Source organism: Cimex lectularius, unplaced genomic scaffold (assembly GCF_000648675.2).
Source record: "Cimex lectularius strain Harlan isolate CLEC.00 unplaced genomic scaffold, Clec_2.1 scaffold99, whole genome shotgun sequence".
Lineage (NCBI taxonomy): Eukaryota > Metazoa > Arthropoda > Insecta > Hemiptera > Cimicidae > Cimex > Cimex lectularius.
Genome location: NW_019392713.1, coordinates 57,156 through 83,718, shown reverse-complemented (window position 1 = coordinate 83,718; position 26,563 = coordinate 57,156). Strand labels below are relative to the sequence as shown.

At 36.0% G+C, this 26,563-nt stretch overlaps 4 protein-coding genes across 17 annotated transcripts; 3 read left to right on the top strand and 1 right to left on the bottom strand.

Moving 5' to 3' along the window:
• Positions 1-542: 542 nt before the first annotated feature.
• Positions 543-3,967, top strand: LOC106673055. 2 transcript variants are annotated; one of them, XM_014404981.1, is made up of 4 exons: positions 543-668; positions 1,004-3,164; positions 3,240-3,591; positions 3,643-3,967. In XM_014404981.1, exons 1-4 carry the CDS (start codon positions 639-641, stop codon positions 3,701-3,703), a joined length of 2,604 nt encoding a protein of 867 aa, XP_014260467.1. In that variant the 5' UTR covers positions 543-638; the 3' UTR covers positions 3,704-3,967. The 2 variants fall into 2 exon arrangements, with proteins under 2 accessions (XP_014260467.1, XP_014260466.1); XM_014404980.1 differs by having other exon boundaries at positions 543-694.
• An 858-nt stretch (positions 3,968-4,825) lies between these two features.
• On the top strand, positions 4,826-7,212 carry LOC106673058. Of its 2 annotated transcripts, none has more exons than XM_014404988.2 (4): positions 4,826-4,960; positions 5,327-6,242; positions 6,296-6,689; positions 6,754-7,212. In XM_014404988.2, exons 1-4 carry the CDS (start codon positions 4,958-4,960, stop codon positions 7,097-7,099), a joined length of 1,659 nt encoding a protein of 552 aa, XP_014260474.1. In that variant the 5' UTR covers positions 4,826-4,957; the 3' UTR covers positions 7,100-7,212. The 2 variants fall into 2 exon arrangements, with proteins under 2 accessions (XP_014260474.1, XP_014260473.1); XM_014404987.1 differs by having other exon boundaries at positions 4,834-5,084.
• Positions 7,213-8,970: 1,758 nt separating this feature from the next.
• LOC106673067 (bifunctional arginine demethylase and lysyl-hydroxylase JMJD6-A) lies at positions 8,971-15,949 on the bottom strand. Its single transcript, XM_014405006.2, has 6 exons — positions 15,385-15,949; positions 12,753-12,877; positions 11,382-11,612; positions 10,874-11,009; positions 9,215-9,344; positions 8,971-9,085 (listed from the first exon to the last, which is right to left on the bottom strand). The coding sequence occupies exons 1-6, from the start codon at positions 15,634-15,636 to the stop codon at positions 9,000-9,002; spliced, it is 960 nt and encodes a 319-aa protein (XP_014260492.1). The 5' UTR covers positions 15,637-15,949; the 3' UTR covers positions 8,971-8,999.
• Positions 15,950-17,754: 1,805 nt separating this feature from the next.
• Positions 17,755-25,874, top strand: LOC106673065 (leukocyte surface antigen CD53-like). Of its 12 annotated transcripts, none has more exons than XR_002910180.1 (13): positions 17,755-18,220; positions 21,491-21,658; positions 21,725-21,928; positions 22,341-22,514; positions 22,918-23,001; positions 23,074-23,193; positions 23,277-23,631; positions 23,676-23,827; positions 24,214-24,408; positions 24,846-25,013; positions 25,072-25,179; positions 25,243-25,371; positions 25,430-25,867. XR_002910180.1 is itself a non-coding variant. In XM_024226430.1 (13 exons), exons 8-13 carry the CDS (start codon positions 23,702-23,704, stop codon positions 25,490-25,492), a joined length of 789 nt encoding a protein of 262 aa, XP_024082198.1. In that variant the 5' UTR covers positions 18,097-18,220; positions 21,491-21,658; positions 21,725-21,928; positions 22,341-22,514; positions 22,918-23,001; positions 23,074-23,193; positions 23,277-23,631; positions 23,676-23,701; the 3' UTR covers positions 25,493-25,856. The 12 variants fall into 12 exon arrangements, 6 of the variants coding, with proteins under 6 accessions (XP_014260490.1, XP_024082198.1, XP_014260487.1 ...); XR_002910179.1 differs by having other exon boundaries at positions 23,697-23,827; positions 24,242-24,408; positions 25,430-25,866; XR_002910178.1 differs by having other exon boundaries at positions 23,697-23,827; positions 25,430-25,863.
• Positions 25,875-26,563: the final 689 nt, after the last annotated feature.

Below are 26,563 nucleotides of genomic sequence, written 5' to 3'. Positions count from 1 at the left end.
CCAAGAATCGCGTTTAAACGAATTTCTTCTACGATTAGAAACACAAATTTAAAATGAAGTTAAAGAGTTTTTGCCGTCCCCTTTCCTCCATCTTTCTTCCCATTCCACCGCACCTTGACTTTGCGAGAAAGACCGTACTAATGTCTAAATAAAGGCAGTGTTTCCTTTAGGACTTTAGCATTATTGATACTTCATTGGCATTATTGCAACTGTGAGTTTTTACCATCATGTCCCGCTGCGTTGCAGTTGTCTGATGTACGGAGCATCAGATTAGGGTTCGAAACGACGACATCGCTAATTCAATAGTGTAATCGTTTTAACAATAAATTTCACCATTTTGTTTTAATTAAAACAAGTCTGATGACTCCAGCTGCGAATTCATTTACAACTAAAAGAATTGTGGGTTGTTAAAAAAGTTGCTGGAGAACAAACCCTCAAAACGTTTCCTCTCAATTTGATTCCATGGATTTGTATAAAAATAGTCCGCTTCAATGGATTTAAACTTTAATTATTGCCATACTAACTAAAGGATACAACCGGCTATTTATTAAAAATAAGTAAATGTTTATCAGCTGTAAAATGCTGGAACAAATGATGGAATGAAAATACATGTATTTACATAAATAGAATGAACTTGGATGCCGAACACAACAAAATTTCGTACAAAAGTAAGCAATCAGAAAATAGTAAGGAAGTAAGTAATATTTAAGTTTGTTAGATTATTTCTTGACATTCGTGTTAGTAGCATCGTGAGACAAAAACTAATATCCAAGAAATAGTTTATACTTTTTGAATTTATACTTGATTAATGACTGTCTTTGAGACATTTGTAAAATTCAAATCGCATTTCCGCACCTCACCTCACAAAGTAATATTATCAATTGAGAGGGAAAGACTATTTCTAATTATTGTAGGATTTTTTTACCGTGTAGAAAATATTGAACAATTGCAAAGTATTTTCATGAACGAGGAGAATGGATGCATAGTTAGTTTTTTGTTTCAGAGCGGGTATCGAATCAAATGTTTGCGATGTGTACCCTCGATCCAGTCGATGCCGAAAGGAAAGCGAAAAAGGACGTGTCATTCTGGTAGAGTGTCGTTCAGGCAAAAAAACCGTGGTCGTCTTCGGAGGATTCCCATAGGGACCAAAGGCATTAGCAAGGCGTTCGAACATTGGCTGACATCGGCCGGAATGGCTAGATTTCAAAAGCAGGGATTAAGCGAATTAGTAGAGGCCGCTTCCTCGGCAGCCAGTTCACAAAAGTTGTTGCTCCAATGTATGGAGAAACAGAAACGAGTACAGTCGAAGGAACACGTCGATGTCAAACCCTTCACGCCCACCCTGTGGGCCAACGTCGTCAATAACGTCGTCAACTACGTAGACGCTCTGAAGTCGATTTCCGATTTGCTCTTCCCTTATAAAGTGGTTGACTACTCCGATTGCGGTACCCGTGGATCTTCTTTGGTCAGCTTCGACTGGGGTAATTATCTAATATACATTTCCAACCTGATAACCTCTGCGGAAACGATCAAACAGTTGCTCCAAAATGGTGAAGTATATTCGCACTGTCGAAGCCACGGCATAACTGGGATCGTAGGACTGACGAAATCGGACTGGGGAAAACTATTCGTCGAATTGGATTCTGTTATCACGATTTCAAAAAATCTTGAATATCTCGTCGTCCAAGCTCATGGGATCCCTCTCGTTTGTATCATAAACTCATTCCCTCCGCCTCCTGGAAACATAGACTGGGTCACATTTTTCAAAGAATGTGACCGTCTGAACTTATCAGCAAAAAATGTTTTAAATTTCCTCTACTCCATATTTTTCTTGAACGACAGTCTTATATGTGAAAATAGTGACTCTGGCAAACCAGGCGCAGGCATCTACGAGGAGATATCAAAAAGATGTTTTCATTGGGAAAATGGAGAATGTGATTTTAACGAACACTTTTCAGGCAGCACAGAAAAAACGTTCGATCCTGTTACTGCTGATGGGAGTAAATGCGATTCCGATTCTACAACAGGGATGAAAAATAGGAAATCCGAAAAAAACAGCTTCAATTATATTTCTAAGGGAGAGCGGCGTTCCTCGGTCAGGCCCATTTTCCTCAACAAAGTGCAAGAGAACCGTTCGAAGGCCCGGGTCGCCTGGATCCACCCCAAGTACAACATCATAGATCTAAAAAAGAGAGCCGACAGGGGAATTCTCCACAAGAGCTCCGAAGCTGTCAAAGACGGACTGGAGAACTCAAAAATCGTTATTCCCGTAGCATACCGTAAAACTCCGTCAAACGTTAAGGGCAAACATTTCATTCGGCGACACACTTCATACACCAATCTGCCAGAGGCTAAAACCACGAAATACGAGTACGGCAAGTACGTAGACAACGGTATTTCAGCCCTGGTCCCTTTACACCGCTACGTATCGTGTTTAGTACTAAATCTACTGGAAAGAAATGAGGTTTCGCTTAATCAACGCAACGAATTCGAGTTTTCCGAAATAAAAGAGACTTTCTGTTCTCCGAACAGCAACGGGAGTCTAGCTGTGCATCCGGCCGTCCGCAGGATCTCGAAAAGGACCAACGTCACTAACGGTTCAAAACACGGCTGCAGGAGGAAGGCTTTGAGCGAGACGAAAATCATTAACGGCGAGAATAGCAAAATCTTCGAAAACCCGATCCCAGAACGACGATCCGTCATACCAAGGGTGGTGTTGAACGATCCTCGAATTTTTGCCGAATATCGAAAATTACTCAACCAAGTGAACAGTTCGGAAATGTCACAAAGATCTGTGATTTTTAAGAACACGGCCAAGGCGAGGCCGTCTATTCCGTTGTCCTCCTTGTCGCGGGACCATCCCCTTTTGATTCATGCGCAATTCTTCGACAAGCTAAAGAAGAAGTCGGAAATCTCCATTCAAAAGTCTTGTAAGAATTATGATTTTCAACACAAGAAAACATTGATCGGGGATAACAGAATTATCAACTACTGCATGCTGCAAAAGGAACAGAATAATGATATCAAAGACAATGAATGCATTGAAACGTCTTTTGTACCTCCTTCCAATCATGGTATATTCGAGAAAAAATCTCAAGAGTTTGAAGCTTTCGAAATTCCTAATTGCAAGGTCGATTTGCAAAGAATAGAGAGTTTTCTCAAATGTAAGTGCATTTAGAAATGTGTGTGCGCGCACGGGAGTTTCTGTCCGTATTTATAATTCTATAAATCTGTTCTAGCCGGTCTAAGGCAAAACAAATTGAAGAGTATCATGGAAGAGATTCACCTAGAAACATGTCAGTGCGCCACTTCTGAGGACGGTATCATTCACCTTATCTCGCTCCTGTTGGGGGAACAGTGCAAAATTCAGCCTGGGGTAATACGGCTGAAAGACTACAATGCAATAATGATAAAGTTGTTTAAATTCGTTTACCCGACCGCTCTTGTAAAAAGTGTGGATGGAAAGGATATTCAACTTGGCCCCATCCGTAGGGATGATCTGACGCAGCATTTGGTCTCCTTGTCAGACGAAGAAGTCGGCTCCTTCGACAGAGAAATGTTCACCACTATTCTCACAGGCGCAGAAGAAAGGTATTAAATCAATTCTTTTAATCTAAGGAATTTATTGGTATGCTTTTCTAGGTTCAAGGAAGGACATCGGGTTGCACAACACCTTGCATCCCGGCCTTCGATGTCGGCTTGAGCGGAAATCGAGAAAATAAGTCCATGTACTCTTTGCAACTAGAACGCCGCACTTCGAGTTCTGCTGAGACAACAATAAGCGATCTACTCGGCTCTCTGGCAAATTGGTTGGTCCTGTCGCAAATGTGGACTACGTACAGCCCATACGACCCGCCACTTACCCAATTCTGTTTCTTCTTTTGTCCACGTTTTCGGTTCCTATATCAAGCACACAGCCACCCACTACACTTGTATAAATCTTTTTAAAAAAGACAAACGAATAGTTCGTTGTTTAAATATGTATAGACTTTTAGTTATAGTGCTTAGAGGTTGATGATAAACCAAAAACCACGTATAATACTGTCATTATAGCGAGAATTGTGTATTTGTTCAAATGGAATGAAAACAGCTGTTAACAATAGGGAAACGTTTCATTTAATTATAATTTATAGACACTATTTATTTCACAGCTGTTTTTATGGAAAAAGTATAAAATATTTTTTCTTATTTGCGTATGGTTTGTATGTACCGATTGGTCCTTGAATCAGGAAACACGCGCGTATTGTTTAAACAAACTGTAGTGAAAAGTCGGTCGGTCAATCAGCGAATTACTAGAAATTGGTTTCATTTGATTGAAACCTCTTTTATTTGGCCATCGCCAAAACCTAAAAGATAGATCGAGATGGTTGAGATGATGAAATGCCGAAATATGCTAGCTTGCAAACAGCGAGAATAGATGGACCATGGCCATAAGGGCAATCGCGATTCAACGAATAAGCTTCTTTTTTTCTGAGAGACAGAGAACTGAAGGGGAATAATTTTTAAATTGTAATCATACTGTGAGGACTAAATTGTAAATAAATGAGGTATAAATAGGAAAATGTTCCTCCTAAGATCTTTTAAACCGTTTCTTTACCGTAGATGAAATGGCCATGTGCAAGAGTGAGTACTTGAAATTTTCACGGTGATTGGCATTGATTTTTATTTTACGAATCAATGAGATATCTCCTAATTTTGATGGTTAAATTTGATGTAAAATACCTATAAGAAAAAAAAAACTTTTTCGAGCTACAATTAAAAATATATATTTAATATTTACATATATATTTCGTATATCCTAAAAGAGAACAGTGAAAACTGAAAAGTAAATGTTTAATTAACAGTTGTGCATAATGGAAAACAAATGATAACGGCCAAACTGGAAAAAATCCTAAAACAACTCTAAACATGTTTTTGGCTACTAATCGAAATTTCAATACAGATTCGCCTTCACATAATGGTAAGTAGAGATTTTTATTTTTATTTCAAATTGACGACTCAGAGGAGGTATACAACCGATCCCAAGATTTCACGCCTAAAAAGACCATTTGAGGACTGGATTCAAGATATGTATGATCGAAACAGTAAGAAATTCTATCCCACCCTACAAACAACACGATACGTGTAGCGAAATTATAACGATTCACGATTGTGAAATCAGCAATCTATCTACTTATGAAAATTGTTAGAAATTAGAAAACAGCTTATTTCCTCTCAATTTCGTTTGTTCACCGAATCTATCGATTTATTTTAATGCCGCATATAGATCTAAACCATTTCGTGAAATGTACTGAAAAAAGTGGCTATAGTACTTTTGTTCTTACAGAACTCAAGACCTCTTCCTTTCAACTCGCCCCAAACAAAAGAAATTATTGAGCAGTCGCCGCCTGCTCGAAACAGCGACCACGGGGCCACGGGGGAATGTTGTACAAGCATTGACGAATTAACGAGTAACGAGTTTGACCTTTTCGGTACATGGTCTATCCAGGCTACCCAGCGCATCCAGGACGCGTATCGCCAGTACGTCGCAAGATCCAGGTATAAACCTCCATGGATTCGGGGAGTGAAAACGGTCGGAGCGAGGCCGCCATCGTCCGTTCAAGACGAAAGCTCAAAGACGGTCACTCTGAGACCGTCTCCAAGCCCGTCTTTCGAATGTTCGGCTAGTTCCAGCTCGTATTACCACGATTTTGAAAACACGGATGCCACCCGTGAAATAGACACTGATGACAGTTCGACAGAATTTACTTCTTCCTTTTTGTCCGAAGATACCGAATCATCCTCTAGCGAATCAACGAACAACGATGATTTCACGTTGGATTCAAATGTCAAACACTTTGGGACGGAAGACGACAAACAAGGTTTATCGCATTCGGAGGCAAATTGGATGTTACCTCACAACGGGCCAGTTGACATAACTTGTGGGATGGTTTACGTCTGTCAGGACGGGCAAAATAAATATAACCGAGATACCACCGAAGAAACGAGGAGCACAGACGAATTGTCCGATTCTGATGAACTCGCGCAGCTTATTTCGAATAGTGAAAACGAAAACGACGATATAGAAAATGACGATGAGAAGACCGATGGTGAAACTATGGGACGAATCTCTGAAACAACTCGGAGACTGGCTTACCTCACGGCCCAAAGCGCGTGCATGAAAATGAAGCGTGATAAAAAATGTGAAAACCCCTGTAACACCAGTATCAAGAGCCCGGAAGTTTCCACCCTGACAAACAGTGGTAAGTAGTCCAGTCGGTGCTATTTTCAGGTAATGAAAATACTTAATTTACAGGTAGGCAAAAGGCGAAAATATATTCCCTGCTCGAAGTTAATCACTTGAACAATTGCAATTGCATGAAGGACGATCCAATGGATCCAGATCCGTTGATTGCGCTTCTTTTGGACAAGAAAGGCAAGCCTGCAAAGTCTGTCGTCCGCCTTAACGATTACGATAACCTCATGACCCGCGTTTTCAAATTCTTATACCCTTCTGCTTACACATCCTTAAATTTCACGTTCACACTAAAACCAAACGTAGTAAAGCACGTTAGCGATTTGAACAGATTCGAAAGAGAACTGACCGGCAAGGCTGGAGGTGCCGGGTTGGTCAATTCTTCCGATGAAGAGGGCGAAGGAGGGGTCGACAGGGATATAATTAACAATTTGAAAGTCAGCGAACAGACCAGGTAAGATGGCTTTCTACCGCATTCGAATTAGTAGCGTCAATTTACATAAGTTTCCATTTCTCAGGTTTATGGCGGCTTACAATGCGGCGGAGATGGCGGCCAGAGCTTCGGGTTGCAATGCCGACGAGGTCGAAAAAATGGTATTAAGCGCAAACAAGGACTTTGACGTAAATCTGAGCAACGTTCAGGGTTTCCCGTCGTTCTACACTCAACAAGAGCAACTTGTTACCGTGATCGGCTACGTGGGAGTCACACGACCTCACGACGGATGCCGCGGTAATCCGCAGCCGAATTGTCCTACCTGCAAAAAAAATCATGGGAACACCTCTCAAATACGGGCCAATGAACAGAGAAATTTAGCCTGCGAATACGATAGTTCCGACGAACTAAGGTTCAGTGAAACCGATTGATAATTGTCTTTCCGCTTTTCATTATAATATGTACGTCCTTTATCTGTACTTGTCACTCATGTATCGATTGTTCAATAAATAATAACACAACCGTGGGTCAAGTTCAAAATGAACCGTATGTTGTCTATATATATAAAAAACAGTTGCGAGACTGACTGATAGACAACGCACAGACCGAACTTCAGGCTCTATCTGGCTGAAATTTTGCAGTGCATTCCTATAATGGCATGGATAGCCGCTACAAAAGGATTTTTTGAAATGCCATCCCTAAGGGGTATGGACAATTTTGTTACCTGTGTAGATCGAAGTGAACAGAATAAGAGAAGAATTTGAGAAAGGAGACATTATATTAGACAGCCACACTAGCATTCTGCGTCGCATTAGAAAGGTACATTAAAACAGTTCCGCGTGGCCGAAGTTGGTGAGTAAAATCTAGTCTCTCTGTATTCGCTTGCTTTTCTCTAAGCGACAATAGAGTGGCGTAAGCGTTTCACTACTTTTTCTTGTGCAGGGGAAGGTGAGGTTCTAGAATTCAATAAACTAGGGAGTATATTCTTCAACATTTATTTTACCACATTTCTGTTTTTTATGTACACAATCACATCAAAATTAATCTAACAAGTTGGACACATCTGTAAATCTGGGACGAGTCTATTAACAAAGGGACTTAACTCAAACGACACTCGCCACGATGTATCCACAGCATCTTCAGCGCCTTTTCGGTTTCTCGACCGTTGTCCTGATCCGATGAGTCGCAAAGCTAGAGCTCACTGGCTAAGTCCCCTTGTTGGGTCCCAGTTGGAGTGTGGGTGTATCTGTTCCGGATTGACTCTTGGAGTCGACTGTTTACTGCCTGGGGTAAGTCTTTGACTAACTGTTTTAAGCCTTTAGTCTGATTAGTGTGAGCATTTAAGGAATAGGGATAGGGATAAAAGAGGCAACCACAAGGCCTATTGAGCTCCCCTGTTATTTATAACTCACTGGCCAGCTTCAGGTTATTAATCAGCCTCCACAGCTTTGCCAGCGGCTACTTAGTGTAGGATCTTGCTAGTGGTTTTCTTGTCCAAGTTACAAGAACATAGACCTTCACAGAAACATATAATTAAGGGAGCTTAACTCAGCTTAAGCTTGACTCACTGGTTTGTGCCATTAGTCTAGACTAACTTTTGATTTCCATATATCCCTTTTTGTACCAGTTTCTATACCGGAGTAGGGGTGGAAAGGAAAATCAAAAGTCGGGGTTCCCACGCCACGGGTGGACCGACTAAGACGAGTGACCCGCACCTGGTTTTGACGCGACCTCGATTTACGATGTCCCACGTCGCACATATTTTTGACCTTGTAACAACCCTTCAGCACTAAATAACTCGATGTTAGTTATTTATTAGATCGGTTGTCCAAATATGGCAACTTTGTTTTCCAATGTCGTGTGAAACATCCTGTTGCTTCCGACTGGGTCTACGACACCCTTCAACTTTCTTATTTATTTGACTAACTGTGTAATTATCGGAGGGCTAGGTTTCCTTGGTTTGTTAGAAACGTCTCGTCGCTCCCATCTAATGAACTACTTAATTATTGTAGAGTTTTGTTTCCCAGATTGGTGGTGGACGTCACGTTGATCCTGGATCGCTCCTTCCGATTTATAGTCGATTTTGTGTGGTCGTTTAAACTAATTTTTTGCCCTTATTTTAACAACCACAACTATTCTAATCCTGGGACCGGCTTACAAAAGAACTAATTATGTACTGTGTTATTAAAGGTAATTATATTTTTAAAATCTTGTATTAATTTACGTTATATAGCCTGATCTGGGTCGTTCAAGTCGTTAACAATGAAGAATTAGAATTAGGAGGAACCATAAAACTCATACGTATGTACAACAAATATATTTATTACATTTTCAATCGTACTCAGCGCCTATGGTAATGCTGATGCCTTCGGATACGATCTTGGTCGAGTGGTACCACGAATTGGTGTCCAGGACGACTGAAACAAAAATAAAGCCAATCTATTCTCATTGTTTTCAGCAGATAGATGGAGGTGTTTCTTGTTGAACCGCAATTAAATTTCGCCTTTTAGATATTGTATAAAGGTCATAATTATTTCAAGACTTACATATCTCTCCGGGGTAAATAGTAACCAGGTGAGATTTGCATTCGTAGAGACATTCTGGGGGCGGCTCTAATGTCCAGTTTTTGCTTCCGACTAGTTGAGCCTGCCAAGAAGGATTATTTACGTTGTCCACCTGCAAAAATGCTACTTGCATAACATATGGAAACTTTAATGACCTGTTGAGAACAAGAACAAATATTAACCCGACGATTTTGTTAAAATTATAAACGGAACAGTGACGAGGGTTGGTTTGTTTCAGTAGAATTAAAAAAGAGAAAATAGGATAACTAAAGCGGAGGTGGGAGCGTGCCCGGCGGAGAGGAGCTATGAGTAGACAAAGAGAGGACAAATAAAAGGACAGCGACTGCAAACAGGTCTAGTCCGACAGGCCCGAGAAGAATGACGAGTATATTGGTCGGTGTTCGTCAGATTTTCCTTCTCGTGCTTAGCCGAGGCTGATCGAGTGGTCAAAATGGACACCCGAAAGGGGATTTGTAGCTGTCTCAAGGATGACGATTTTCCCACCATCTGAACTGAGTCAGGAGGTATATTCATTAGGGTAGACCCGAGGAGGAAGACGGGGAGAGGATGTCGGCGGTTCGTCATATTTTCCTCCTTAGGTACGGTAGAATCCATCCTAGACGAGGGATCAAGATGGATACCCGGAAGTGGATTTGCGGCGGCCATGAGGAGGATGCTCTCTCATCGTCGGGGCAAAGAAGAGGATTCTCAGGAAAATTCACCAGAGGAACACTGAGAACATGTACCGGTCGCCTCCCGTAACTAACTTTTGTGCATGACACTTGAAGTTGACCGTTAAGCGAATGAGGCTTTTATACAATTTTTGTTTTTAGATTTTAAGTAGCGAAGAGATCATATGTAGTATTTTTGGTATGTTTTGTTGGTTAACCACAATCATTAGTTTTATTTAATATAGTTAAACAGTAGGAAATATTTCAATTTTGTACCATGTTCTTAATAAAGGTTTTATTTATTTTTAAAATATAATTCGACATTTTATTTTATTTATTTATTTATTTTTAAATTCATCAGAGTTCGTGGTCCGATTGACCGAATATCGTTTTTCAATTAATTAATCTTTATATAAAGTATTGGTTGAGATAAAAAGTTAGTTTATTTTTAAAGTTAAATCATCAAGAAGAAATCTTTCATATGGTCACCTAAGGTTCAGGAAAAGCTGGAATCTTTAGGTTATTACAATCTTCTCCTTTGCTGGGGTTTTTATTTTATTTATTTATTTTTAAATTTATTTTTTGGTTCTTTCTTATTTATTATTTTGTCCGGTTCAACTTTTTTCTTTTTATTATTTCTTTCTTTTTGTCCCATGGTATTTAACTTTTTTTACCTACCCCCGTCCCTATTAAAATATGGGATTACGTCGGTCAATTTTGGGCCGTAACAAGATAATCTACCAACCTACAGCGTTGTGCTGTTATACATTAATGGACCCCAGGTTTTCTGAAGAAGCTTAAATGTGAATGTATAAGACCTCGAGTGTTTCCATTCATCAAAAACCCCAACATTCAACATCTTGTTCATGTTCAACAATTATTAACAATTTTGAAAAAAATGTTGAAATTAGACAACTATTATATTTAAATGTGTGTTAAATTATAAACAATTTAAGTGGAGGTAACTTACATGCAAATGAGCCCCGTACCCTGGGCTTCCCATGAAAATCCAGTCGGTGTTCTTGTTTTCCGAGTTTTCTGGAAGAAAGTACGGCCTGGTATAATGCTGTCTCAAAATCCTTCCCACCTTGTCATCGCAGTTGCTCCTGTATTATACTCAAATCGGTATAACAACAACGAAAATAGGCTTGCAGAAATTGTTAGCATTATATTATTTGTTATTGTATTGTAATTCTAATACAGTTTTTCTTTAATTAACAATTTATGTTTTGTAATGAATCTATATTAGCTCTCCTAAGTATATTTGTAACTACTGTATAGTTTTCACAGGCTTTGCCTATGAAATAAATAAATTAACAAAGACCCTAGGAAGAGAAAATGAAATTCCACTTGTTTAGCATTGTGGTACTGTGAGAAATAAAATGGGAAACTTGAAGAGTTAAATTCGTAATACAAGGTACAAGGGTAGAATTAATCCTTTCACTTTGGTGAGAAATAATTAAATTCTGACAACTCACCAACCGATGTACCAAGGCGCTGTACCGTCAGTCAGACGTGCCCTTTCCTCGCTCATTTGAAAAACATGCCACAGAGATCTGAATTCTGTCTGGTAAGGGAAAAACTGGCATTTCTCCTGGGCCGTGCTATCAGCATATAAAGCCTTGAAAAACTCAAAATCGAATACTTGTGGTGCTGTCCAGTTCCTCATTCCGTCAGTAATTATGACCGGTCTTCCGCTGAATGCGTAACTAAAACAAAAATACATTGGATTTCAATGAACATGATCCGAGATGTTAACAACTCTTGAGAAAATTACTCAACAAATTAAAGCTCATGAACAAATCTATTGAACACATTTTAGTGGATGTAATTAAACAGGTTTATGGCTTGACCTTTCAAGGAAAGCAAGTTTCTTTGTATTGGGTAAAAATGGCACGCTGGAATCCCCTGATAACGAGAAAGTAGATAAAACTAAATCCTGGGGTCCCATTTGTTGGGTTTAAAATGACGTCCTTCGACATCCAAAGGAATCTTAAAACAGAAATTCAACAGAAATGGGAGAAAAAATACCAGTCCTCTTCAATAGGCAATCACTATCGTTTTATATTTCCAACAGTGCAGAAGAATAATTCCTGGTATGCTATCGCAAGCATTCTTTAGCACCATCAGCAGGTTGGTCACTATATTTGCGGGGCCTACCATTTCAGAATAGGTAAAAGAAATACACCCAATTGTGAAAAATGCGATGTAAGAGAGAACGCCCATTGGCTGCAGGAGTACGAAGAATATAGAGAGAATTTTTACAAAACGTAGATGGACATAAGGCCTTGCAGAGGCCTTTTAATTTTGACGCACTAATATCAAGAGAAAACAAAAGTATACGCTGAGATAGTGGAGTTATTAAATAATTGTGGTCTAGAGGTTTAAGGAAAGCTTAAGATTTATAAATTGCACATAACCACTATCTCATCTGAAAAAAACATGGCTGATGGAACTACCGACGGAAAAACAAAGAAAAAAAATTGAAACTGGAAATTCAAGTTTAGAAAAATATAGTGGTTTTATGTTACAATTTTTCATTCCCTACATGATACACTGTATTTAATTACAAGACTTTTACTATACTATATATATATATATATAAAATCACAAAAGACTCAGAAGAAAAACGCGCCGATCTTTTATCAATATTTTTATAAACGTATCATGTTTGTCAAACATAATAGTTAATCACGTTTTTTGAAATTGTATATTGCGATCTATCTCCACTTCAATCATATATCAACTATATTTTTTAGAAATTACCAACAATAAGAAAAAAAAATTGTATTATTTTGGTCATTACCATTTTTTCTTACGTCGGCGAGTTATTTTTACTTTTAACTTACCGATCTTCGAATTCTTGCGGTGTTAAGTTAGAGACACGATCGATTTCGTAGACGTCCCTGCACATCTTGCAGTCGACAGGAGGACGGAGGGCCCTGGATATGAAATCTGGCATCCATACAGTACACTGGACCAAACAGGAAGAAAAGAAATAAGAAACTTATTTCAGGTGCAAGATAAGTAACTAAATATACATAAATACTTTTGTAAGATTAAGTAGGATTCGAATTCGACCTTGCAGTTAGTAATAATTCAGGTATTATTAAGATTTTTGTGTGCTTTTTTGTCAGTGTGTAAATTAATAATTAAGCGAGTATTTCCTCTGTTGAGAACCTTACGTGTTTTCAATTAATACAAAATCCGCTTTTTGTCGTTTCTTCATACAGATAATTTATAAGGATATGCATGATTAATGATCATTATATTATGTTCTTGTTCTACAAATGTGCCTACTATTTTAAGCTAGATCATGATTGTTTTAAAATGTCCGACATTATATACAGGGTGGTCAGTTCGTCGTGTTAACAAAAAAATCAATGACAGTAGATTTAAAATGGAGTAGAATGCCGTAAAGTTCATTGGTTTTACCTCAATCCGTTCAAAAGTTATAATTTTTTTAGTGTTTATTTAACACGTTTCTTTACATAAAACCTGCGTTTTCTCTACTTTAACGGAACTTTTCTCTTCTTTTGACCCAATTTTTAAATGTAGCACCGAATTTGCTTTTAGATTTTAGATTGTTGGAAAAATTGCCAGCCTACTTACAAAATAACTGCACAAATATGAAATTTTCGAAAAGGTAATTTTGTGCAACTTCTTTAAACCGAAGCTTACTTATATTTGGCTTCCGAACTACCTGTGGTAGGGGCTTTGTATTTATGCGGGAAGTCGAAAAAATTGTTATCCTCCAAAATCGAAATTTCCATTCTCATTTTGCGTTGCAGACCTGTCTGAACAAATTGGTTGTCTGTCTGTGGTCAATTCCTTGTAACCGGCAAAACTCCGAGACCAATTTTTATGAAATTTCAGAGATTCTGCGGTTGGATTCCAGACGGTCTCCTATGAGTGTTATCCCAATCGGATCAAACCTAAAATCGTGTACAGCTTTATCTCCGAAACCATATGCCAAATTCTTATGATTTTTTAAAATGTAAAACCAGCTACAAACTTCTATGAACTTTCCAATGGTCTATTCGAAGCTTCAATTAGTTTGATTTTTTGATGGGCAGTGACGTATCCTGGCACTAAATGCATGGCCCATCGGGCTTGTAAATTAATAAGTAACAAATACATTCTGAAATAGTTTGGGACAAACTGTTCTTCAGAATAAAGTTGACACATTTTAAAAGAACAAACTTCTCACGTTTGATAAAAAAGAATGTGAAGCAAACATTTTTAACAAAAGTTACCACAGGGACATTGAGAAAGAGAGGATACTTTAAAAATCGAATAAAATAGCAGGTTAACATTTTTTTAAAATGTTTGTCACATTCATTTTCTTTTTTTTTTAAGTGTTAATTTTTATTCTGAAGTACAGTTTGTTTCTTTGCTAATAAATTATTTCAGAATGCATTTGCTAATTATTAATTTACATGCAAGATCAACTCTTGGGCCATGCATTTAATCCCTTGTACACGTCCTGGTCCCCCGGACCACGTTTTTCCAACTTCCAACTGAAATTGCTCATTAAAAAATCAAAATAATCCAAGTTTCGATTAGACCGTTGGAAAGCCCATAAAATGTTGAAGCTTTTAGCAGATTTGACATTTTAAAAAACGTAAAAAAAGGAATGTAAGGGCGCTGCGATTAAAAGAAGTTGATCCATAATATTACCATTTCGAAAAGTTCATAATGTTTGTGCAATAATTTTCTATGTAAATTGGGAATTTTTAAAACAAAAGTGGACTAATTTAAAAGGAAATTCGGTCTAAAATCTAAAAATGGGTTCAAAAGTTGGCAAAAAAAAACAAGTTAGAGTAGAAAAATTCAGGTTTTATGTGTTTTTATTAAATAAACACTAAAAATTACTATCTTTTGAACGGGTTGTGATAAAATCATGAGGTGTACGGCATTCCACTTCACTTTTGATGAACTGTCCCGAAATTTTTTTTATCACGACGAGCAGACAACCCTGTATACCTCTTGTGTTTAAGATTGTGGTGTTGAACGAATAAATTAATAACATGTATCATTTTTATGTTTGAATTGGAAGAAAGGTAACGGAGTGGCGTAACATCTATTGTCACCGTCACCGGCCATCCTCGTCTGCTTATTCGAGGGCGGACCGCAGAGAAGCATCTGTCGAACAAAACGTTGTTTAAATCCGTTTAAAATTTAACCAACTTGTTTCGTCCTTCTAATAAATCGGGTGATATTAAAAAGTGAGCTCTTGAAATAAGTTCGCTTTTCGCGGAAGATCGAATTAAGAAACTACAAAATAAACTTCTTCTATGTGAAAATGTTTTAATAACGACAATATTATGTAAAGATAATTTCCGTGTCCAAAATTTAAACATTATCCCACTGATGAACTTATAAGTGTAAGTCGTTTCAGTCTCCACAATAATAAAACAGTCAACTAGTTCTGTCGCTTGTCAGGATCGTTTTAGTCTCGAAACTGAAGAGAAAGTTCACCTTTTCGGATAATGGGTCCCTTTTGTTCCAGTAGATCCAAGCGACTGCGATGCCACTAGTGGTGTACAATTCGGCTTTGAAGACTAAAGCGAGGATCCCAGTGAAGGCGAGGAAGTACGGAATGCGCGAAGACGGTTTATGAGGACGTCGGGCCGCCACCATCCTGGCGAACCTTTCGCGCCCCACACCCAGCTTCTTCGCCTCGTTGACTATCTTCAAAAATCGTTCCTTCGCCTCCTCTACTTCGTCCATTTTCTATTCCACCTGTTTCAATCCAAGCGGATGGAGGCCCACCTCTGGAATGAGCCTCTCGTGAGGGTGTTCCCAACGAAAAGAGAAGACGTTCCTCAGCGCATGCACCTCAAACTCGGCAACCGCTCTAACGCCCTTCTCTAAAATGCGACATGCCCTTTCTTTCTTATCCAATCAGAAGTCACTGCTACGTGTTCTTTTCTTCACTAAACGTATTAATTTCAATTAGCTCGATTCGCTACAGTCCTGAGAGCAAATAGGATAAGTGCCCACCAGTTGCCAACCGCCAGAAATCTAGTTATATTAATCCATTTATGTTTAGTTATGTTACCATATTAATTATGTCAATTAATTATCCGTTTTATGTAAGGTTGGTTGAGATAAAAAAGAAGTCACGATAGCTCAGTCGTCGTATTGAATCCCGCTCATGACACTAACTTTTTCATCTCAACCAAGACCTTGCATAAAAAGAATAATTAATTGAACTAATTATATTAATAATTTATTATACTCAGTAATTTTATAAATAACTGGCAAAACTCTAGCTGTACATTATTATATATGTATATATTTACTACCGTATTTAGCATAAATTTTCGTTTCCAAACACTAAATGGTAATGGATCGCATGTCTAATGTCAACTTCCAAACCACATTAACGTTGTGTACCCTTCTGAAAAATTCTTCTTTGTAGTAAAAAACAAACAATTCACTAGACAAAAGTTATGGAAGTAGTACTTGCTCATATAATTTTTCGTACTTATCTGAAATATTTATGTTTAACATTTTCAACGAGGCGTCAGATATCGTGTTTCAATAAATAAAATAACATTTCCACGGAACACCGAGCAATCGTAAGTATCGAGGGTAGATTTAATTTATTTGTTTCCTGGCGCTTCATTACGCTTTTCGAGTCAGTGAGTTCAAAAGCTATTTTCAAAGATTTTACACCTGTTTAAACAGGCGCAATAAAACGGGTTTTGTGATGAACAGTGATTGTAATAATTATTGGATAGCGGAGCTTTTCTTAATTACAATCAGATCTACGTCCCGTTTCTACAGCTTACAATCTAATAGGGAAAAATTTGGGTTTCAATGCCAGTCTAGAAAGCAAAATCTTTCATTAAATAAATGATGAACGGTGAAAATTAGAAATTTAGTATGAACTGAAGGCAAAAAAATGGGCTCAATGACCTTCCAAATAAACACATTAAAAAATGATAACAATAAAAATAAAACACAAGAATACCTGGGATTTAAAACCAAATCTTGCAAGTTCATTTGTTTACGGATAATCGTACGACGGAGTGTATCTCTAATTAATTTAATTTCCTTCATTAACAAAACTTACGATCGATCTAGGGCAATATTTGGAAAAAAGTCTTCAGGTCAGTTTTATTATCGATATTATTATTCCGGATACATGTTTTGTAAACTGCGTTACAAACACTGAAACTAACATCATTGATTTATTCGTTTTTGAATAAAACTCGCCTGGCGAATTTGACTACGGACTTTAGCACTGGTAAACGTGGTTACTACAGGTCTGGAATTGATTACATCAGAATGGGGCAAGGATTGAGTTAGGATTGCTTGATAGCTGTGGCAGGTGTTCTCAGTTCAATCCACGAGACCCAAATGTCCAATTTGTGGCTCATCGACCACAGGTTCTGTTCTTGCTCGTTCAGCATGAGTCCAGTTCAGAGCGATTCTTAATTGAGTTATAACAAAATTGACAATCGGAAGGTTTGGTCCAGATTGAAAATGATTGACAAAGGACCATTGACAGGAGCCATTAATTAACACGCATCATTTACTCAAGAAGATGATCACCTGGATTACTCGGAGTATTAATTGCCCTCTTGAAAAGCTGAAGCTGCTTCACTGCAAATATTTCTGCATTTTGCTGTTTTTGAACGCAGATAGAGAGAGAGAGAGAGAGAGAGAGAGAGAGAGAGAGAGAGAGANAGAGAATGAGTGAGTGAGTGAGTGAGTGAGTGAGTGAGAGAGTGAGTGAGTGAGAGTGAGTGAGAGTGAGAGTGAGAGAGAGAGAGAGTGAGAGAGAGAGAGTGAGAGAGAGAGAGTGAGAGAGAGAGTGAGAGTGAGAGTGAGAGTGAGAGTGAGAGAGAGAGAGAGTGAGAGAGAGAAGGGAGCACAGCTCACGACGAGTGCCTGAGAAAATAACACAAGACACACTTGTGCCCGCGCACGCCAATTGCTGCTGTCTTACTCATAGGTAGTTCATCTAAAATAGATATATAGGTATATATTTTTATCTGAAGACAATTATGTTTATAATAAAGTATCTCTAACATAGATTTGGCAAAATATAAAATGAAATCGCGAAATGATCAATGATTTCCCAGTACGGGAATTATACGGTTTTTGTATAGTTGATAAACAATACAACCGTCACATTTGTGAGAAAAAAAGTTGAATGAACCTATTCAATTGGCATTGACGAACAACTGTCTTTAAAATATACTTCCTAATTTCTAGCAAGCTCGTCTTTAACTTTATCGCATAATACATTTAAATTGAATTTTACGCTTTTGCCGTTGAAATGGAAACGTTTATTCCTAGGGTATGTATGAACTATTTAACCAGTAGTCAATCAAGCATATGACCGGATGTACGTGAATTTTTTTTTCATACGATATACATTTAACTCCGTTCTATCACTTTGACAATATTACTGTTTTAAGAAGGCAATTTCTTAAACAATATTCTCACAGAATCTCAATCCTGTATACATGAAACAGATGAAACACATGAAAAAGATGAGTGCAGCAATGTGGGCATCTGGCAATAATTTTTCTTTTGAATTTACGATTATATCGTATTAACTTTAATACTTTCGAATGAACTTAAGTTCTTTTATAGGCTCAACAAATTTCCAGGTCACTTAACACTTAGGTCCCTTTCTATTTAACATCTTCATTAATGATGATCTCTTCTCTTGACACTCTCAACACACTTCTCCCAATGATGATGCAACTTCACTATACCCTCTGAATATAAATTTGAGCCTTTATTATTTACAAATTCTGTAAACATTTTCTATCGTCTTTTGATCAACAATGTTTTTTATGTAGTAAAACGTTGTCCAGGTGTCAGAAAAATGGTAGTTGCTAAGCGAGAGGTCTGGATAATAAGGAGAGTGAGGCAGAACCTCATAACCAAGGACCAAGATTAAATAGTTTTCGTGTTGTCACATGTGAGACATGTGGCCGAGCGTTGTCATGTAACAGAATCGGCCTTTTCCGATTGATCAAAGACGGCTTCGATAATGCCAATTTCTGGTGCAATGCTTCAATTTGAGAGCAGTACATTTCGACAATGATTGTTTAGCCAGGATTCAAGAAATTTTAGAAAATCAGCCCAAATGATGCCCACCAATGAGTCATCATCTTTTCTTGATGAGTGGCGGCTTTGGAAAATGTGGTGCTGCTTCTCCTTTCTCGAGCCACTGTCCAGAACGTCTACTATTATTGTTTCACTTTTTATCACAAGTAACAATTATATCCAGAAAAGGTTCGTTTTCTATTTCGGCAAAGAAGTGTGCAAACTTCATAACGATGATTTTTTTGGCGGTCGTTTAATGTATAAAGGACCCTAATTTCGAGCTTTTACACCTTTAATGTGGTCAGCGACGACGTTTTGCTAACTGAAAGATTCTCTGCAAGTCTCGAACAGATTTATGGTATTTTCTAAGATCAAAGCTCGCAGATCATCATCTAGGGAAGAAATCCTTCCACGACCTTCTTTGTCTTCAAGACGTTTCACATCGCCCCTAACTTCATTAATGTTTCTGGTCGTTTGGGCACTGTTACAACCGAGTTTATACTCATAAAACGAAATTACTTGAAAATCACGCGTTGACATATTAGTAAAGACTGAATTATTTCCAAATAACTAATAATCTACTGAGGTAAAACAACATTTTTGTTTGGAAGAGGATAAAAAGTATTTACATTCTTACAAAAGAATCCATCCAACATAAACAGTTTACTATATAGAGGGGTAATTGAAAGAAAACATGGAAACCTGCATTATTTTCCAGACAGCCCAATAATATTAAGAGTAAAAATGATCAAATATCTTGGTATTCACTTCGACCAATCTCTTTTCTTTAATCAACATATCAACCGATGAGCCAATAGAGCAAACAAATTATTATTTGTATTAGTATTCCTCCATTTCTACCCTCCTGTACATTTCCCTTGTGCGTTCCCTATTATAACACTGCTCCTTAATCTGGTCCCACTACAATACATAAATTAAATTATCACCAATTCCTTAGTTGGCTAGGTTGCAGCAAAATGGGTATATCCTATTATGATGATCCCATTCACATCCTGCAGCAGAAACCAAGTTTAATTTCCCTTGAATATCAACTTAACTACACTTGAGGCTCTATTCTTGTATAAACTTCTTAACAACAATATATACTCCCTGAGTTACTTCAACTAATAAATTTCCACATCCCCACTAACCGAACCCGATTTGGCTCACTCTTTTCCTACCTGTATCATTCTCCTATCAATAGGCTACACAGACTTGTAAACAAAATTAATAATAATATCAACTTCTTTAACAACTTTCTTGACCAATTCAGAAATTCTTTAAAATCACTCTAGTCACTCGCTACCTTCATTATCTTCCCTTATATTCCTATCATTAGATATTATATATTCCACATATCGCAAGTTATATTCAAGTATTTTATTGTATTAATGTGATATTGATTTATTTGATGTTAGTATTATTACGATTTTTATCACACAATTTAATTGCTAATTTCATATATTATTATATTTTAGCTTTTTATTTACGGCTTTTTTTACATAAATTGTTGCAATAAAACAAAACAACATCAACAAAGATCATCACAAGATTTTCTCATGGTCAGTTGACCTCCTGAGGGACTGAGCATTCTCAATTAAATACATTTATCAGATATTTATAATATGTGAAAATAGAAATACAAGTAATATAATCATACAAGTAAATAAATCGATGAAATGGAATGAGATAAGGTTACAAATTATAAAGAAAAGAAAAGAAAAAGTAGAGCTGAAAATATATTTCTAAACTATGATTTAAAATTAATAATATTATGTAGTTTAATTATTTTTCAACTTAATAAAAATTAATTAAACTAAACCAATTTTTCCGCTTAGGTAATTCAGAAAAACTTGTGTTAAGGTTGATTTTTTTTAAATAAATGGATATAAATTCTTTCAAAAAAATATTCTTTTCTTTTGCTTTGTGGCAAAGGGAATATTTTTTTAATACTTTTTGCAAAGTTATATTTGTCAAGTTGTGTAGGTTCTCTTGGAGCTTTTAATATCCAACTAATCTCTATACAATTTAAATTTTCACACTAAACCTAATTTAAGTATTTATTTAGTTGTTTAGGATATCAATCATAAGTGATATTAGATGACAGATACATATTGTTCTCTTAAATTTATGTTAACTTAATTTATAACATCTTATATGTCCAGTTCCCCCACCAATTAGACCAGGTAATGAAATGTTATGAGAATTAGATCTATTAGATGATAATCCCATTTACAAATATAATATAATTGTAATTTAAGTGTAAATAGAAATGTTTTAACATTATTTTTATTATTATTTACAATTATATAGTACTAATCATAAAAAGGAACATCAAAAATAAAAATAAATAAATAAAACAAAAAACAACTGTACGATTATTGCACAATTGTTGCACAAAATAAAAAGAGCTGCACTTTCTGAGGTTGATTGATTAAAAAAAAACCCTCACCAAAATCCTTGACTATTTTCCAGATAGCTTAATTAACAGTTGTAAAAATGATTTTAGGACACAGATTCCACAGAAGATTTTAGGCCGACATCTTCAAAGGTGAAATCTGAACAATTTCTATCACAACTGATTAAAACATCTATACTGAGGCAGATATACAGACAACAGGATTCATGCATGGATATGATTGAGGTCTTGATATTAACCAGTTGTGTCATGCTATTTGTAAGCTAAAACCTTTAGACAGACACATAGACGTAGTTAAACATACAGATATTATCATTTTTTTAGTGCAGTGGAATGATCGGGATTGTATTTACAAGCTATAGATGGTATTTTCTTCTGACAATATTTCAAATGAGTAATTATAATATGACTATCATCCCAAGTGTTCTCTTCTTAATAAGTGGCTTGCTACAACTAATTAGTTCTGTCATGTTGTTCTTTTGCATCAACTACTCAGATAAACGATATGCCAAGAAATTTGGTTTAGTGGTAAAGACATGTATTCAATTAATTGTATTTTTTTTTTTCATCTCAGATTTTTACAAATTTGCAATTTTAGAAATTCATGTTCAGTTGTTTAACAGATTCCTATCTACATACAGTTAGAGCCCTACTTATCCAAACATGTTTTGTTCATCAGAGAGGAGATACTTTACTTTACAAAACTTTTTTTTTTTTATTAAAAAATTGCTATTCAGCTTATCAAAAGTAATCAGGCTAGGTATCCATTGTATCTGCTGGATTGCAAAATCAATGTGTACAAATCCATTTTAGCACAAAGTGAAATCATTATTAAATTAAAGTAATAAATATGTATAATTTGTTAACCACACTTTTAGTATAATAATACTACTACTACTACTTGAATTATCCAGAATAATGTCCTGTTTTAAATTTTCAGATACTTTTGATGTGCAATTTCAGTGCAATTTTCCTGGCTTTGTTGCTAACCTGGGTCTTTATAGTACCCATAGAAAATGAATGGAAAGTAGGAGAGAGGTTGAATGCGACAATCCCTATAGGTCCATCCATGAGCAATTATTCAATAGTTTCATGGGACACATTGCAAAAAAAGGTACCTGAAATTCTGACATCATAGAGATAAAGAATAACTATTAACTTTTTTTTATTAAAGATGTAAATATTATATGTACTGTATTATGTACATATAATATAAAATGAATATAAGAAAGCTACTAAATAAATCCAAATCTCTTTACAGTGAATAGCGTTTTGTGTGTGCGTGCGTGCGAGCTTGTGTGTGTGTGTGTGTGTGTGTGTGTGTGTGTGTGTGTGTGTGTGTGTGTGTGTGTGTGTGTACACTCACCGAAGTGGTAAATGCATTCTATACAAAATTAATTTCAAAATTTCAAATGCTTACATACTTTCCCTTTAAAAAAGATAGTACATTATTTAAAGCGACATAAAAGCATCACATTCATGGTAAAAGCCATCTGTAGTAAAATCATTTATGTTAGTTCTTTTGCTGCGGAATACATAACGACAGTGAATGGCTTGTTCTGAATTTACCATTGCCTCCGCATTGCTGTCGAAACTCTAAGGTAAACTGATATAGTATAATACAAATACATCAATAATTTTAAAAAATAATAAAACTAATAATTTGTTTAAAGAATGAAAGTACAACATCTTTTAAATGTTCCAAACAAGGATGCTCGAAGAAGTTGGTAGATTACATAAAAGAGGGTAACAGTTTCTTCACAGGTTTAGCATGTGTGAACATTGTGAATAACGTGAGTATCTCTATTTCCTATGTTTCTGCTTTTTCAAAATGTAATACAACTTTAATATTAAAGAAAAACAATTCAATATTTAGATGATTTTGATTCCTTTTCTCATCTACCTTACTGTAGTGTGCAATTATCCTGTGGTGATAAAAGTGGACACATCAAAAGGAAACTCAGACAAAATAATATCTGTTGTTTCGAGTCTTACAAAAATGTTGAACGAGGTTGGCATACAACCAGCAAAGAAAGAGAGTAATTCCAACTACAAAAACTGGTTTTTTCACATTTCGAAGTACATTTGGAAAAACAATTAAATTAGCATGTGTTTTAATATATTAATAATTTACAAAGTAAAACAAGTACTTACATGAATAGATAAAAATCTGTTTGTAGAAGAAAAAACAATGTATTTTCATTATGCTGCATCAGGAAAAGAAGATGAAAGTGAGTCAAGAATGAGTGACCCAGGATTATCAAAATGCTAAAAGTTTGAATTTCTAATTTTCCAGTTAAAATGACTGAACTTATGGATATGAAAAGAGAACACATAAAGCAGCCTCCAGAACTTAAGACGATAAGAGGAGAACATTTTTATAAATCGATGCAATATGGATTGCGAATTGTGAATGGGATCAACACTGTGAGTGAGACATGTGAAATAATGCAAGTTTGTGACTCAGTAGATGTATTTATGACAGCAGTTTAAAAGCACTCTGCTTCACCGTTTTCTTATGTGGGTAAAGAGTCAAATTGTACATTTTGAATACCAGTGATTTGACAAAATCTCTTTGTCTAATTCACGGGGGAAGAAATGGATAGAAAAAATATTTTTAAAATTTTAATATGTAATTACACTGATCCAGCGTTCTTGAAGGTTTTGTAAACAATTTCCAAAAGCAAGTAAAACCTATAGAAATAAAAATAATCTATTTTCCTAATTTTAAACACCGGAAACATTCTTCATTTAAATATTACCTACTTGTTGCATTTGCTATTTACAAAATGGTCACTATTATTTCCATTCAGGTCCTCAGCATATCATTTCTATTAATAGGAATGATTTTGGTATACAAAAGAGAAGAAGGATTTGTCATTATTCAGAAAGACACCTACCAATCGCTTTCAACAGCCATGATGTTAAATGGAGCTGCAATGACATTATTTTCTCTCTTAGGGTTTTTCACTCTACAAGTCACTTCAAGAAAATATTTGTTGCTATTTGTAAGTCATACTATCATCTAATGGTTTACTATGAACATATTACGGTTGAAAAAAACATTAAATTTTTAAAAGAATAATAAATTTAAGAACTTAAATTCACTATTTTTCGTGGTCCACTTGACCAATTAATAACATTCAATTAATTAAGGTTTTAAGTTGAAATAAAAATGGCAAATAGGAGGGAAAATTCAAAAGGTGGGGTTGAGATGGGAAGTTAGTGCCCAAGGGGATCGAAGTCACGATAGCTCAAGTGGTAGAGTAGCAGCGTATCAAGACGAAGATCATAGGTTCGAATCCCGCTTGTGACACGGAAATTTAAGAACTTTTCATTTGTTAGCATTCTTTTACAATTAATATTGTTACAGACGCTCAATAAAATAATAGGTCAAATAACAAGTCAAAGCTTTATCAGTTGACTAAACTAAAATTCTTTCCAGCATGCTATTGTGGGTGCTGTATTGTTGGGTAATATAGTCGTATCAATACTCAAGATACCAACAGAAAATGATATTTTAAACCAAACCAAAGAATATCTGTATAAAAGCTTGGCTATGTATTACAACGATTCTACTTACCATTTTGTATGGGATAATTTGCAGTATAGGGTAAGTGATTTTATATTTATAATATCCTCCTTTAACTTTCCTGAAATTGAAATTTTAGATGCATTGCTGCGGTATTCTTAGCTATAGAGATTGGTGTCATAATAATAAAGACAATGTTTCGGTTTGTGACATACCTACTAGCTGTGCCCACTGCAATTTACCATGTGTAAGAAACAATAATTAATTGTTACATTTAGAAATACATTTTAGGAAAAATAAATGTTTTCAGCACAAATCAGCACACCAGAAAAATAATTTCAAGTTCCACGTAGATGGCTGCCTCCCTCTAATTAATGGATATATAATGTGTGCAGTTATCTTTCAAAAAACAATAGATTTTTTAATGCTTGGTTTAATTGTATGCACATTTATTCCATCTTTAAGATATTCATTGCAACATTTATGCTATTTTTCAGGCAATTTCATCAATAATGTCTATATTTGTATTTTATGAAGTGTTCAATAATCCCCCTTCATGATGTTGAATCCACTTTTGAAAACACACTAACACTTTCAACACAACTAATAATACATGACTTACGAAACCGAGAGTAAATTTTCAAGAAAATTATTTTAGTTACTTAATTACAACATTCAAGACATTCTTCTTGAGGGTGTGATTGATTTGGTTGATCAGGGATGGTAGTAGCTTGGGATCATCAGAGGCGGGTCGATGGCTGGTGAGCAGGGTGTATCCAGCGTTCCCTAGGAAAGTTTGCCCTTTGATCTCTGGACAATGAGGACTTTGCCAGTAAGTATTTTGTAAATGTTTTAATTGCACCTTCCATATGATCTCCAACAAAAACTCATTCATCCATGCCTGTCAATCTACTTGAAGGAATTATGATTTTAAAACCAAATTTCCATTGTCAGTCTAGATCATTTTTTTTTTTTTTTTCAAACGTCTTCCTGTAATTTTCTTTACCTTTAACAATAATTTTAGAGTAACTAGTTAGGAACAATCGTGAATATGTTTAGAAAAAATATGGAGGTAGGTGCTTTTGGTAGGCATCTTATTTTTTTATTTCTTATTTAATCGTGCTTACTATATTTCAATGTCGGGAATAAGAATGGATAGATACATGCATTTTTAGAACAGCATATTTTATTAAAATTTATTCTACATTTGAATAAAATTTATTCAATTTTATGTAAAAATATATATTTATATGAAACTCATAAAGAGCAATGTCCAGTTAACATTCATAGGATTGTAGAGTACCTTTTCAGCAACTTATTAGAAAAAATTGATGTAGAGTTAGTATATCAATTCACTGGTTCATTTTCAAAGAATAGTCACAAACAGTTTGTGAATAGAACTGTCCTTTCCAACCAGTATGAAACTTATTCCAATATCCTCCTTTCATGAATAGAAGGGAAAAGATATTAAATTTTTTTCCGACAGTCAGGCCAGTCTAAAATCATTACAAAAAGAACTATCAACATCTAGACTGGTAGAGGAAACCGTTGAACTCATTAATAGGACTATCACCAGGTATGAGAATAGGGTAACCCTCGTATGGATACCTGCTCATAAGGGGCACTATGGC